General features: G+C 47.0%; 1 protein-coding gene across 1 annotated transcript in view; it reads left to right on the top strand.

Moving 5' to 3' along the window:
- Nucleotides 1-16,257, top strand: part of SLC25A13 (solute carrier family 25 member 13) — a 95,253-nt gene that overhangs the window by 18,362 nt on the left and 60,634 nt on the right. Inside the window, 2 exon segments of the mRNA XM_083189470.1 lie at nt 7,323-7,376; nt 11,711-11,853. Of these exon segments, the coding sequence (XP_083045596.1) occupies nt 7,323-7,376; nt 11,711-11,853 (197 nt within the window).

Below are 16,257 nucleotides of genomic sequence, written 5' to 3'. Positions count from 1 at the left end.
GGGAGGATCAGACCATAGATGCCCAGTAAAATCAGCAGGTGCTCCCTGGGATAAACGGGACTTCCGACCATAAGTATCAGACCCTTTTGTTTTACAATTTTTTATTTTCATATCAATGTACATTTTTTCATTTTAAGGTATTTCTGTATTTATTTACTTACTGTGCAATATGTTGTTTCCAAGAATATTATTATATACCAACTAAGTGCATAGCACAATTTAACTTTTTATAAAGAATACATTTTTCATGTTATAATTACAACGTTAACCCATTATTGCTCATAGCGCTCCACCCACCTTCTGTATGTTGAAAGTTATGTCTGGGTGTCCTGGATGAATCTCACCACGTTAAATATTACACATATTCCTCTCATATTGTTCTTCTCCTTCGGCACAGTTTCTATTAACTGACTAGAGGGAGGGGAGCAGAGGGGAGGAGCCAGTACACCCAGTGTAAATGTTTATAGGTGCCTGTCTCCTACGGAAACCCTCTTTACCCCAATCGTTATGAACGAATTCCCTGTATCCCATAAGAACTCAGAGAAAAGGATTTACCGGTAGGTATTAAAATCCTATTTGTTTTTTTGGGGGGCCGAATGTCGATGTTTGGAGGCGTACATGATATTGGGGGGGCATGGAGGGGTGTACATGATGTTGAACAGGCATGGAGGGTCTACATCAGGGGTGTCCAAACTTTTTGCGACGAGGGCCATATTTGTTGAAGTGTAATTGTGTGGGGGCTGACCATTCAGCCTGACATTCTTTGAATCGTTAATCACGTCAGAATGGTCCCCCACTCTGCCCCCAGCCTGCCCCCATTCACTGTATGTCCTCCAGCCTGCCCCTCTTCACTGTATGTTCCCCACTCTTCACCCATTCACTCTGTCCCCCAGCCTGCCCCCTTCTCTTAATGTCCATCAGTGCCTCCATTCATTGTATGTCCCCCAGCCTGACCCTCCTTCACTGTATGTCCCCCACTCTGCCCCCTCCCTTCTCTGTATGTTTCCCAGCCCCTTGTGTGAGAGGCAAAGCAGGCACTGCAAGGACAGGAGATTTTCGGGGTCCCGCTGCTGCCCTCCTTCGCTCTACATGTTACGGGAGCAAGCTTCCCCTTGCTGCCCCCCTCCCCAAACACTGCTGTCACTATGATTGTGGGGTACTTGTGAGTTATCCGGACGCCCGATTTCTAAATCGGGTCGGATCGGGCACATCGCATCGCATCGCATGCGACCATCGGATGCGATGCGATGCGATGCGATGACCCGATTTTTCCATAGGAATCAATGTTAAAATGGACTGAGTCCATTTTAACATGGAATTCAATGGGAAAAAGGGGTCCTTTTCATACCCCTACTATCCAAGTGGGCATGGAGTTGGATATAAACCTGTGGCGAGCGTAGCGAGCCACCGAGCCCGAAGCGTGGCGAGCGTAGCGAGCCCCGCGAGGGGACACGGAATACCGTCCCCTCGCGGGGCTCGCTTCGCTCGCCACGCTTCGGGCTCGGTGGCTCGCTACGCTCGCCACAGGTTTATATCCAACTCCATGCCCACTTGGATAGTAGGGGTATGAAAAGGACCCCTTTTTCCATAGGAATCATTTTAACATTGATTCCTATGGAAAAATCGGGTCATCGCATCCGATGGTTGCATGCGATGCGATGCGATGCGATATCGCATCGCATCGCATCTGATTGTATGCCTTAACTTAAGGCATACAATCAAAAAATCGGGCGTCCAGATAACTCACAAGTACCGATTGTGGAGTAGGGTGATATACAATTGCGCTCGCCGGGGCCCCACCTTTAGTGTCTTGTGCTTCCCACATTTGACGCTCTGCCCGCTTCCAGCTGGAGGCTGCGGGCCGCTTGAAATGACAGCACGGGCCGCAATTGGCCTCCGGGCCTGACTTTGGACATGCCTGGTCTACATGATGTGGGAGGGGCATGTGGGGTTTAGCATTTTTGGGAAAGTGATTTTGATCTTTATTTCCAACATTTTACAAACCTGCCTTAAAACACTGGAAGAATAACAGTCAGGGTTAGATTCAATTACCCGCTGTGTTTACTGCATGGGTAAAGCTCTGGGTTTATTGCCAGAGTTATTCAGTTTGTGGCTAGTTTCATCACACAATAAATCTGTAAAGCTGTGTACACACGGGGGAGATATATTGCCTGTGTCTCCTGTTCATCAGCAACCAGAGATGGTCACTGATGAAAAAGAAACTGCCGGGGGAGCCGCAGAGGTAATCAGCTGGTCGCAGGAGCAAGCGATCACTATGGGCAGAAAACGGGAGCACGCACCCAGCGAATTATCGCCGGTGCACACTCCCATTGCTGGCAATATGATCGCTCAGCGACCATATTTCCAGCGATATTTGCAATAATCGCCCCCCGTGTGTACGCACCTTGAGTCATGCATTTAGGGGGTTATTCTGGTTCACTTGCAAAGGCACAATCACTGTCTAATGGACAAAACCATGTACACTGCAGGTGGGGCTGATGTAACATGTGCAGAGAGAGTTAAATTTGGGTGGGGTTTGTACTTCAAACTGAGATCTATATTGCAGTGTAAAAATAAAGCAGCCAGTATTTACCCTGCACTGAAACTCCCAAATCTAACTCTCTCTGCACATGTTACGTCAGCCCCACCTGCAGTGCACATGGGTTTTGTCCATTAGAGAGTGATTGTGCCTTTTCGAGTGAACCAGAATAACCCCCTTAGTGTATAATTAAGACCTGTAGTAAATAAAACATTTTTAATCAAATGAGCGAAACCAAGCACACTGCAGGTGGGGCAGATGCAGCATGTGCAGAGAGAGTTAGATTTGTTTTTGTGCAGATTTCAGTTTGAACCCACCACATCCAAATTGCATGATTGACATCAGGTTCGATGCGACGCGTGGTCCCATGCATATCGCATCGGAACCTTTGAGTCATGCCGGCTGCAGGAGAAATGCTTTGGACCGCCGCCAAGGCTTGTCTTGGATCGACGTGTACTATCGTATGCAAAATGGCCACATACGATTTGCTATTTGCATCGCTGCTGCACCTTTCAAAGACTGTTGCTAACCCCCCCTCCCCCCTATCGCCCCCAGGTGATTGCAGCCTGTCAGTAAGGAGGCACTGTGTTTTTAATCTGCAGAATGGGACCTCCACATACGCAGCCCACCCACAATTGTTTTTACGCACAGTTCTGAATCCACTCCTGAGTTTTTAAACAGAGACCTGCTGTCTTGGATAGTGCTCCCTTTTTTTATCATGTACAATCCTCCAACTTTCGGATGCCCCGCTACTGTACAGTACATTTAAAAGTATCTAATTTGTGTTTTGCATTCATGCTCTTCCTCCTCGCGTCCCAGCAGAAAGACCCTTTTATACTTCAGAGGGAAAGGCGAGCGCAGATTGCAGCATCTTTTTTCCGTAAAACGGTTCTTAAAATCCATTCTGCATCTTTATTATCTTTCCGGATCTGGCAGAAAAGCAATTTCGCTCTGGTATTCTGTCCATTAGCTTTATGAGGAATAAAATACTTACACCCCCTACCTGCAAAACTGCCAGTGTCTCCGGATGTCAGATTGATCCAGATTTAAGGCTTCTTTCAGCTTTCCAATTCCCTTGAATTTCAAGTGCTCGATGTCAAGCTTTCTTTTTCTTACCCCCAGGAGTCTCTCAACAGTTTGGTAATTGAAACCCTTTATGTGCAAGGTAAGTGGCTTCCACACACGGATTACCCTGCCAACTTTTCCAATATTTCCTCGCCTGGTGGTTTCCGTTTAGCAGATTAATACACAGGGCCCAGGGCTGCTCCGCGGATGGATAAATACTGAAGAAATGATTAGGTTACAGAGTAGCGTTTTCTATACCCAGAGAATGGCTTTTATAACGTGCGCCTGGAACAGATGGGGCACATCCCAGCCAGCCTGTGCAATCGCCAGATTCCCTAGGCCGGCAGTCTGGCACTCCATCGTGCATTCCCTTCATCACAACGGTGGGGAGCGGATTCCCTGCCCGTCTCCGCTTCAGGGAGACGGGCAGGGTTAGTGGGGGCAACGGGGGAGCCAGCGGGCTCCAACAGAACGGGGAGTGCGAGCATCTCGTGCACGCATGAGCCCTTCTGGTGGATGGCGCACAGCGGCGGTTGGCAATTCCATCGCCAGGAGCAGCTCAATTGAGATCTGCTCCATCTGTACTTGTGCTTAGTAATATAAAACTTGCAAACTTTATTCACCGTATAGATTTAGTTACAAATAATATTATTATTCTTTTTATACCGGCATATTTTTGTTCTCGTGGTATTCTATTGATATTCCTTATCCGCTACTCTATGGTTATAGATAGATGTCTCAAAGATACGGTAAAAGAGAATAATTTGTGTTCTCATTCCGAGGCCTATAATGTGCTGTTATGCAGGGGGCTAGCCATTGGCGGTTGGATGGCCACAATCAGTATTCAACTCACCGCCAGTTGCACCAGAACAATTCAGTTTTGATCCGGTGATGAAACGGCTGTTGCCACAATCAGTAATTACTGGTGCTAGGTCTGCCCAGTGCACATGTGTCACCTGAGGTCACTTGTACGCACAGCTGCTGGGTCCTCACTGCATTCTTCTTTGCAGCAGCAGACCCCCTTCCAGTAGAAAGGAGCGGGATCCCATTGGTTCTTGGGCCCTATAGTAATGATTGGGCCCCTTACATTTAACGAGGCTTAAGTTAGTGTTGATGAATAGCTGATATACAGACCACACTGTGCTAGAAGCACTACAGCACACAGCGACACCCCAGGCAGGGAAGAGGAACTGCATGGGTTTTCAAAGATGGCGGGTGCTAGAATGAACACTGTAGCCTTTTGCAGAGTGGATGAGGTTGTGTCCCTTTGCCCACAGCAGTGAATACCCATAATGTGCTGCTTCTTGTGCCCCTTACATCTCATATCTGTGTTGCAGAAGAACCACCTCTTCCTCCATATTTGCAATAGGAGGCCCCCGACCTGCCTGACTGCTTATTGGCCTGGCCACGGAGAGCAGGCAACTTGCTTTACAACCTCAAGCTAGGTCTGGAATCTTAAGCTGGGTACGCTCGAGATAATGTGCAAACTACGCAGTGAACCGATATCTGCCCCTGTCCCGATGGTCGGGATGTCAGGCGCAAACCCCAACTGCGAACCACCGTGGTGCCTTGCAATGTTGCTGAGCCGTTCGTACGGAGCGGTGCGAGACAGGAGCCTACACACTGTGCAATCCTTCAGATGACCAAATGATACAGTGTAGCTTACATTATGTGGCCATTGATCATCCGGTATATATGTAGGTAGTGTGTACAAAATCATTAACAATCTATTCACAACTACCTGCACTGCAGGCAGATGCGGGGAAGGGACCCTTTGGAGTGCGCAATAGTTTCTGCACACTAGATAATATGGACGGTTTTTGTTCCAACGTAACTCAAAAATATAAAAATTCTAAAATATCATCTAGTGTATACTGCGCTTTTGGGGGTATTCAATCTGGAATTCCGCCTGTCGGAAAGTCCCAACAGTTGGAATCCCGGGCCGATTTCATCTGATCCGACAGTAACTCGAAGTATCGTGAGCATTTTAGTCCCGTAGCCAATACGGCCAATGAGCTTCTGGTAGGAATGATGATCTGTCCTTCTCTAGTTGCATAGTGCGTTACTGGTTACAGTGTTAGCAGCGCCGGTGTGAAAGCACGCCGCTATAGAATTGCTATAGCTTAACCCTATGCAAATTTTGGCTTAAAGCTTAATATCTCGGGTTTTCGTAGTCCAATCAGCTCAAAACAGGAATCTTATGGAAGGGGAGATGTTTAGTGACCAGAAGCTATGAACCCTAATTTTGAGACCCCCCAGAAGGCTAATGGCAAGCATCAGAAGCCATGGTGGGTCTGAATTAACAGGCCCATTATAGTCTATGGGGAAAATGTGTCCAATTTGCATCCTGATCTCTCCGGTTCTAGGTGTCCTAGACTGGTACCATATGAAAGAAGAGACTCTTGGCTTTTAGTATTGACTGGTAGTTTATGCGACTCTGGGAAGGGAAGCAGCGGCAAGCAGCCGCAGGCGTGGTCCCCTCCAATTGTCTGCCCAGTTTGTAGCGGTTTCTGTCTTCCTCTGCAGCCAGGGCGCCATCGCTGGACTTGCAGGGAGGTGACAGTGAGCAATCCTGCGCTCTGGTTGGTCAGCTCCTGCCAGGTGCTCCGCTCACTGTTGCACAGCAGGTGTGCCCAAACTTGGACAGCGGTGTGGGTAGGGGACAGGAGCTGCGGGTTGATCATTGCAGCATCTGTACCTTTTATCAGCAGCTCCAGAATGTTTAAATAGCGTATTGAGACGCAGCTTCAGCTATTGTTCGCTCTATAGATGCAGGCTTCCACAAAGCCCTGGTTCATGATCGGAAGCCATTTTGTTAACCCGCTTGGTGCTTGAGTCTGGCCTGCCTGTACTGTATGTCACTCGTACTGTAGCGTAATTCTGTGTATAACCAGTGTAGTGTAATGAGACGCAGGTACAGCCGTGCTCTAAGTGTAACCTATGGTGTCAATAGCTTCATAGATGTGGGCTCCCATGAAGCCCTGGCTGACACCCAGTAGCCATTTTGTTAACCCCCATCAGTGCTTGCGTGGTATACGGTCACAGGAAGGTCGATATGGGGTTAGGTCGACAGGGTCATTAGGTCAACATAAGCATTGTGCACAAGGTTCACAGTCAAAAGGTCGACATGGTGTTTTTTTCTGAGCCGAAATGTGCTGACAGGCGGTATTTCATACCTTATGTAGTACCGCCTGCATGGTGGGAGAATAAAATAGTGTGCCCGATATGGGATTGGCATCCCTAAAAGAAAACCACCCCCTGTCCCCCACATTTACTTATTGGGGGAGCAGTGGAGCCGGGCAGACGGCAGCTCTGCGGCAGCAGAGTGGAGGGAGGCGGCGGTTGTGATGCTGGAGATGCTTGTGTGCGGCCGGGAGAGGTCATAGGCTGGAGGCTTCCAGCGGCGGAGGCACAGCGGTGCGGCCTGCGCACTGTGATTCAGTGACGCTGCGAAGGCCGCACGCCATTCGGGAACAGCTGGGCAGTATCTAAGCGGTGCTCAGACGCTGCCCGGTATTAGACCGCTCATGAGCAAATGCCGAAGGCGTTTCGAACTGGGGGTCTGCACATGCGCAAATCCGCGCCAGTATGGATATATGTCTGGTTGTTTCTGATATGATTATACCCAGTGTTACAGGTTTACGATGTAATGACATTTAGTCATCTCCCATACACTCTCCTGGGGCAAGCTGTCTAATAAATGTCTCTTCTTTTGTAGGTAGTGCTAACCAGGAGGGCTGATCCAGCTGAGCTGAGACTTATATTTGACAAGGTATGGATTCGGCTACAATAATTCCCCGTGTATATATAGCACTCGGTGTACAACAGAGGAACTGGTCACGCAAATCATAGGCCGTTAAATCGGTTTCAGCTGGAGGCGCAGAGGTTGTACGCTTATATTGCAGCCTAAAGGAATTGGGGACGCACGCTGGAACCAGAGATTCCTATAGGGCTCACCAGTAGCTACAATTTTCGCCTCTTCTACGGTTACATGTTTCTCCCTCGCCAGGGGCGTTTTACAAATTGGCCAGAAATTCCAGAGTCTATTTTCCTAATTTGTATGGAAACTATTTCCAATTTGGCATCAAGTAATTTTTTATACGAGACCCTAGATAAGCGTATAAGTGCGCAGCGAGTGATGCATTTTTTGGCTTACATGGATTAACGTGCCCTCTGTGCGGTGATGCGGTCATGGAGGGCTGACGGTATGCCATATGGGTAGTGCTCCGAGGTACAGATGTGTCCTCACACACCTAGGCCCTTATTCAGATCTGATCGCAGTACAAAATTGTTGTCAAAATGGGCAAAACTATGCTTCACTGCAGGTGGGGCAGATGTAACATGTGCAGAGAGAGTTAGATTTGGGGGGAGTTATTGTTTCTGTGCAGGGTAAATCCTGGCTCTGGTATTCTTACACTGCAGTTTAGATTTTAGTTTCAACACACCCCACCCAAATCTAATTCTCTCTGCACATGTTACATCTGCCCCACCTGCAGTGCACATGGTTTTGCCCATTTTGAGAACAAATTTGTTTTCTCTTTCAATGGTCCTGGTGACACAGCTCAACACTGGGATGTAGGAGGGTCCGAAGGAGCCAGGCACCTATCCTAAAGCTTTAGAGGGTAGGCTCCTCCCCTACTGCATCCCTGGACTCTTCAGTTCGTGTTAGGTGCCCACTGGAGTGGGTGCTATTCTAAAGGGCTGCAGGAGCAGCCGAAGAATTAGAGTAGTTAGGGGATTTTTATTGTTTTATTAACTTTCACCCTAGCTAGGTAGGCACAGTGTGAGGATTCTCATAGTGAATTCTCACACTGCTAGCGCAGCAGGAGCTGACAGAAGCGCGTCCTGTCTGGTCTCCCTGTGCAGCGCTTATAGCCTTTTCTAAGAGGCTGCCTGGGCTCCGGAGTACCCTGAAACCGGCTCCACATTTAGGTGGGGATCATGGGGGACAGGCGCTCCGTGATGGCGGCGGCCATTTTATGCGGAGCTTACACGCTGAGCTCCTAGATGAGAGGACAGCAGCGTTGTGACAGGCATGTTCCAAGTGATCCCCAGTTGAGGGGGAGACACTGGAACTAGGAAATCCTACCTAAGGAGCGGCTGGCTGGGGGTGGTTGGCGCCAAAAGGTCACGGACCCCGCAGCAGCAGGGACCTGTGGTCTCTTCCTTCACTCTGACTTTGGCGCCTTTCAGAACGCTTGCAGCGGAGCTGAGCTGGCTTACTGATCCTGGCAGAGTGACTTGGATTTCCTGGGCATCGCTTCCCCGCAGTTGAAACCAACAGACAGATAAGTGACTGGGTGCATTGCCTCTGTATAAACGCTTGTACATTGTTTGCACTGTGTATACTGATAGATATACATTTATCACTTGCATCATGTCTGAGCATCAGGCTGTGGTTTTGGGGGAGGGAGCCCTTAGTGCACTGAGCGCGTGCAATGTTTGCACACAAAAGTTTGTCCCTGAGCAGATGGCCAAGGGGGGCTTATGTATTACTTGCGCTGATGTGAGACCCATGGGCAGTGAACCCCATAGGGCAGAGCAGATGGAACCTGCGTGGGCCAGGGCCCTAGGCAGGTCAGTAAACGCTTTGGTGCAGCTTTTGGACAGGCAGAGTGATGGGCTGGTAGAATCACAGAGACCTATGCCATCATCTCAGCAGTCGTCTGGCTCCTTGCCTCTTACCCAGGCAGATCCTGCGCTGATTCAGGGTGATGCAGGATACTGCTAAAGGGATCAACAGGTTCAGTGAAATGCTGGACAAAATGGATGATGTGGCAGGGACCCCTAGAAGGTCTTATGCTTTAACTACTGTGGTAGATGAAGAGGAAGGAGAGTATACTGACATCCCCTGGGATCATCACTTCGATGTGGGGAACTCCGGATGTGGACCTGATGGCATCCAGGATCAACCGTCAAGTGCCCAGGTTCTATGCCAGAACAAGGGATCCACTAGAGGAGGCAGTGGATGCCATGACTATTCACTGGCAGGGAGATCTCCTTTATGCATTCCCACCAGTACCAATGTTACCGAGACTTCTGAAGAAAATACAGGGGCAGAAGGTTCCAGTGATCTTAGTGGCCCCAGATTGGCCAAGGAGATCCTGGTACTCGAGGCTTCAGAGGTTGTCTGTGGACTCATGGCGTCTACCTCTGAGACCAGACCTTCTAAGACAAGGCCCATTCAATCACCTGGATTCAGATCGATTGATTTTGACGGCCTGGCTATTGAAACCATCATTTTGAAAAGAAAAGGGTTTTCTGAGGCAGTAGTACAGACGATGATAAAAGCCAGAAAAGCTGTATCTTCGGCAAATTATTATAGAGTCTGGAAGACTTACATTCGATGGTGTGAGAGAAGAAAGGCTCATACATCTCATTTTAAGCTATCAAGAATGATGGAATTCTTACAAGATGGTTTTTCATCGGGCCTAAGCCTTCAGTCACTGAAGGTGCAGATTTCGGCCTTGTCCATCTATTTCCAGAAAAAGATAGCCATCTTGCCGGAAATTCAAACCTTTTTACAAGGAGTATCCAGGTTGAAACCTCCATACAAGCAACCAGTAGCACCTTGGGATCTATCACTGGTTTTGGAATGCCTTCAAAAGGCACCTTTTGAACCTTTAAGGTCGGCTGACTTTAAGTTTCTCACGTGGAAGCTAGTGTTTTTGTTAGCAGTAGCATCTGCTAAAAGAGTTTCAGAATTGGGAGCTTTGTCATGTAAATCTCCCTTCTTAATTTTTCATGATGACAGGGCTGTTTTAAGAACAGTGCCTCAGTTTTTACCGAAGGTGGTATCTACCTTCCATTTAAATCAGGAGATAGTTCTACCTGTGTTTCAACCCCCAGAGGGTTCTAAGAAAAGGGACAAGTTGAGAACTTTGGATGTTGTGCGTGCCTTACGCATATATGTGGACAGAGTGAAGAGTGTCAGGAAGACTGACACATTGTTGGTATTGTATGACGTACACAAAATTGGTTGGCCTGCATCTAAGCAGACTATTGCTAGGTGGTTGCGGTCTGTGATAGCCTTTGCATACACCAAAGTGGGTAGACCAGTACCGGCCAAAAAAAATGCGCATACCACCAGGTCAGTTGCCACCTCTTGGGCGGTTCGACATGGGGCCACAGCTGAGCAGGTTTGCAGAGCTGCCACTTGGTCATCTGTTCACACATTTGCCAAATTCTATAGATTCCATGAGTTCGCGTCGGAGGACGCATCATTCGGGCGAGCAGTGCTGAGAGCTGCAGACCTGAGCGTACCCTCCCAAAGGACCGGCTCTGGAACGTCCCAGTGTTGAGCTGTGTCACCAGGACCATTGAAAGAGAAAAAGGGATTTTTGTAAGAACTTACCGTTCGAATCCCTTTCTCTGATATGGTCCTGGTGACACAGCGATCCCTCCCTTACGCTCAGTAAGTATGCCAGAAGTTTCATGATGTTCATGTTAAAATGGTTAAAAGTTAACAGTTTTCTGTTATAAAATGTGCATATAATATGTGCAGGCGTTTGTACTGAGTTAATGTATTCCAGTGGCTTTGAAAGATTGAACTGAAGAGTCCAGGGATGCAGTAGGGGAGGAGCCTACCCTCTAAAGCTTTAGGATAGGTGCCTGGCTCCTTCGGACCCTCCTACATCCCAGTGTTGAGCTGTGTCACCAGGACCATATCAGAGAAAGGGATTCGAACGGTAAGTTCTTACAAAAATCCCTTTTTTTTTGCGTAAGGGCACTAGCCTCAAGCCAAATCAGTGTCTGGCACACCAAGGATGTTCGGCATGACTGCAGCAACATCCGAGGAGGCCTCTGTATCCGCATCATTTATATGTAAGGATATAGCTGATTATGGCCCGACACCTCTTAGTTATACAGACCTATAAGCATTGAAGCTTAATACAGTCAATTATTCTACGATGTAACATTTTTTTTTTTTTTTTTAAATCTCTGCTCTAAAAGTTTTTCCATTACTTGTCCAACCCAAAACGGTCCATGGATTCTAATACGCGTCCCCTTTCTGTAACACCCCGGTCCGGAACGCGTCATCTGATAGTACCGTTTGTGATTGGGCATGCTCCCTAATAACTGTACCACCGTCGCTTCTCGTTACAGTATGCCAGCGTGGAAAAGGATGGCGACCACTTCATGTCTCCCCTTGATTTTGCCAGACGTTACCTGAACCTCACGGGAGATGGCGAGCCGAACCCCAAAACTATCCAGCTCCTCGCCGGTGTGGTGGACCAAACGAAAGACGGGTGAGGCCGCGTGACCCTTATCGCCCATTACTAGTCTCCCTTTTTACAGGTCTTTCTGGGTTGAAGTACTTTATTTTTTTTGCATGCGCAAACCCCGAACATTGGAATAGTTAACCTTTGGAAACACACCAAACAATAGACAAGATAATAATGTTAACTGTATTGTTGTCATGCATATTGTTAGAAAATATTTTATATTCTGTGAACCCAGCTTAACGCTAAAATTGCACAGTCAGCATTTTGACTGTTTTGACATTTCATGTGTCAACATTTTGGGTGTCGATACTGATATTGTCGAAAACCATATTTTTTTGTGGCTCTTGCATTTGCGCATATTCCTGGTTATCTCATTATCTGCTTATTACCGTTCTGAAGGATGTGTGAGATAGAACTCTTGATCCGATGTTCTGCTGTGGTTGTCCGATTGTCGATTTGTGTATTGCTTTCCTTGTAATATCCAATGAGCTGTTACAATGATCTCCGTGGCTAAATGTATTACGCGCAGCCTCATTGATAAAGATGTCAGTTTGGTTTTCATAGCCCTGTCCTTTGGTTGGCTCAGAAGATGACCACGTAATTTGGGCCAGATGGACTAAAGGGGCCTACACAAGGAGAGAGATAAAGTGGCAGAAATTTGGCCCCTAACTGCCATGTTTCTGGGGTAGATGTATGAAGAAGTGATAATGGAGGAGAAGTGAGCCAGAGAAGTGGCCCATGGCAACCAATCAGCTGCTCTGTATAATGTTATATTATGCAAATTACAGATGTTACTTCAGTGCTGATTGGTTGCCATGGGCCACTCCTCCTCTGGCTCACGTCTCCTCCCTTATCACTGCTTCATACATCTTCCCCCTCTGTTTCGCTAAAAGAGACTTGGAGACAAGAGACCAGGAGGGCTGGAGGTAAGGATTGTGTAGGCCGGGAACATAAGGAAGGAGGGCCGCTGCAAGTATACCAGAAGGTCTGAATCAGGCCCTTAGCTCACTGCAGTCGGGGCTTCTGCGCGTGCCTCCCTTGAAATAGGGGCATGGCCTTGGCAGTCATGGCATAAACTGTCAATAGTGTCTCGATTTTAATAAAGTCCAAAGGTCGACACAAGCGAAAGTTTGACATAGAAATTGTCGGCACAAGAAACGTCAACATAATTTTTTTTGTTGTTGTCAATTTGTAGATTTCATCACATGGATTCCAAATAAGTGTCCCGCGCCCCCTCGCATGGCTGAGCCCAACAATGACTGTTGCATCAATAGGTCGACTGTAATTAGGTTGACATACCCTTGGTCGACGTGCTGAAGGTTGACATGGAAATGGTCCACATATTTTTCATGGTTTTTTGTTGTACATATGAGTATATTAACACCCAATTACTGTAGTGCATAACCCTCATTTCGCTCGCCAAGCGTCAGGGCCGGGTGCCTTGTTCCGCTACCGTCATACTCACATCTTACTGTCCACTTGGATGGTCAATTAGTAAAATTTCCCCAAAACACACGTCGGCCCTTCCATGTGTTGACTATTTCCATGTCAACCTTTTGTCTATTGACATTGCACATGTTGACCAAATGGTGTTGATCTATTGACTGTGAACCGGGAACCGGGACACTTGACCTATCGAGCGGATAGTGGCCACTGCAAAAGGGCACGTGGCTTCACAGGTGGGACACCTCCACGAGCCACGCTTCCCCTTTGCTGCCACTGTGGCACCATGCCCAGCGCTCTGGCATACCTCCTGTCCCCCTCTCCCATGAATAAACACAGGGTCCTATTCAGATAGTGGGGCAAACTTGTTCTCAGAATGGGCAAAACCATGCTGCACTGCATGCGTGGCAGATGTAACGTGTGCAGAGAGAGTTAGTTTTGGGTGGCGTATGTTGAAACTGAAATTTAAATTGCAGTGTAAGAATAAATCAGCCAGTATTTACCCTGCACAAAAAAAAACAAAAAACGAAATAACTCCCCCAAATCAAACTCTTCTGCACCTTTTTCATCTGCCCCACCTGCAGTGCAGCACAGTTTTGTTCCTTCTGAAAACAAATTTGCCCTGCGATCAGGTCTGAATTAGGCCCACAGTGTGCACCACAGCTACACACACAGCGAGTAACAGGGGGGCAAAAATTGGGACAGTTGGGAAGCATGTACACATGCTTTCATATATACAGGAGATCCGCACACACAAACGTGTATCTATATGTACAAAGGACTCCTGTAGCTACCAATCAGACAGCTGCGGAGGAGAGGGGTGTGCATGTCATCATTTCCTGATCTACACGTGGCTCAGAAAATGGGTTTTGGACTCCGGGTGTCAGTTCTGTTAATTGCCCACTGACACATAATTATCTAGTTGCCGGGCAACACTGCGCTTTGAAGCCGCTCACAAATGCACTAAAAGATGAGATTATATAACGGGAAGTCTCATGTAACCTGCTTGGAAAGGCAATATAACGTGTTTGTGACATGGTTCTGGCCCCACAGATTAGCACTACTATTTATAGAGGATATTATGTTAAATAAATGCCTGTGTGTGGTCAGGAGATACTGGTCACTCACTGTAGATGGGCAGTTAGCAGCAACCCCCCCCCCAAAAAAAAAATTAGACTGTCCTTTAACCCTTTATAAATACATCATCTTCTCTTTCTCTTTTTAATACATATTAGAAGTTTGGGCCGATGTTTATAAGTCTGGATTTTCTCCACCCAAGCCCCCATCCCACTCTACTTACCCAGTGCCAAGTTCTCCCCTCCTGGTCTGTCATGTCTTCATTGTCGGCAATCGGAGGCATTGACCGTAGTGAAGCACACTCTCCCCACACATGGGGTATGACAGACAGCTTCATTTATTGTGTATCTTACACTCCCACACCTTCACATATACTGGGCTCCTTCAGCTCTGTAACATTGGGCCTTATTCTAGTTCACTCTTAGAGGCAAATGCCTTCTTAGCTGGACAAAACCATGTGCACTGCAGGGGGGCAGATGTAAAATGTGCAGATAGAATTAGATTTGGGTGAGTTATGTTGTTTCTGTGCAGGGAAAATACTGACTGCTTTATTTTTACACTGCAATATAGATCTCACTTTGAAGAAAAACCCCACCCAAATCTAATTATCTCTGCACAAGTAACATCTGCCCCACCTGCAGTGCACATGGTTTTGTCCAGCTAAGAAGGAATTTGCCTCTAAGAGTGAACTAGAATAAGCCCATTGTCCTAAAGTGATTTAAATGCTAAAACGTCAGTCATTTCAGCTGCTGTGACATCATAACCTCCTCTGTCTTCGGTGTATAACATGTCTTCTGCATTCCAAAAGCATCACCCTGTTACATAGGGCCTTATTCTAGTTCACTCTTTCTGACAAAATCCTTCTTAGATGGACAAAACCATGTGCACTGCAGGGGGGCAGATGTAACATGTGCAGAGAGAATTAGATTTGGGTGAGTAATTTTGTTTCTGTGCAGGGTAAATACTGGCTGCTTTATTTTTACACTGCAATATAGATCTCACTTTGAAGTAAAACCCCACCCAAGTCTAATTCTCTCTGCACATGTTGCATCTGCCCCACCTGCAGTACACATGGTTTTGTCCATCTAAGAAGGATTTTGTCACAAAGAGTGAACTAGCATAACCCCCATAGAATATCACTACACATCCCAGCATGCCTTGCATCAGTTTCAGCATGGCCACATAGCAAAACTAATGCAAAGAATCCTGGGATGTGTAGTTCACTAACATCTGGAGGGCCGGTGTTGCCCAGCCCTGATCTATACTGTGTATATATATATATATATATATATATATATATATATATATATATATATCTCGGCAGCCTCCTCTCGCTAAAACAAGTCACAGTCCTCTGCTTATACTGATTCATCAAATACATTTCGCATGTTCCATTGGGTTCTCATTACTGCCACGTTTAAGCATTTCATGATGACCGTGCTGGGACACTGAAGACTCCGCTGAACATTCTTCCTTGGACCCATAATTCCTCTAATGTTAATAGCTGGGTCCGACGTGGATTATTAAACCAGATAGATGGAATCTCTCTGTCTCCAAAATAATTACGTCTAATAAACAACTTTTTATTGAATTCTGTAAGTGGGGGCGCCCGGTATAGACATTTGTCACTTTTATTTTCTGTTGGCCTCTTGCGTGGTCTCATTACTTTGTGGCCTCTCCTAGGAATTCTGATTTGTTTTATTTGAGATTGCAAAAACTTAACCTCGTACCACAGCTGATTGCTCGTTTTCCGTCTCATTGTCTCCTATGTCCTCTGCTACAAAAGGGATTTTTTAAGTGGGATGAGCTTCAGTTGCACTGGGCCCCACAAGCTAATCACCATGTGTAAACTGCCGGCGGTGAGGTTCTATGGCCGAGATTAATAGGCGAGATTAGTTGGCGGTGCAC

Source organism: Crinia signifera, chromosome 5 (genome assembly GCF_055691185.1).
Source record: "Crinia signifera chromosome 5, ASM5569118v1, whole genome shotgun sequence".
NCBI lineage: Eukaryota > Metazoa > Chordata > Amphibia > Anura > Myobatrachidae > Crinia > Crinia signifera.
This window is presented reverse-complemented; position numbering and strand designations above follow the sequence as displayed.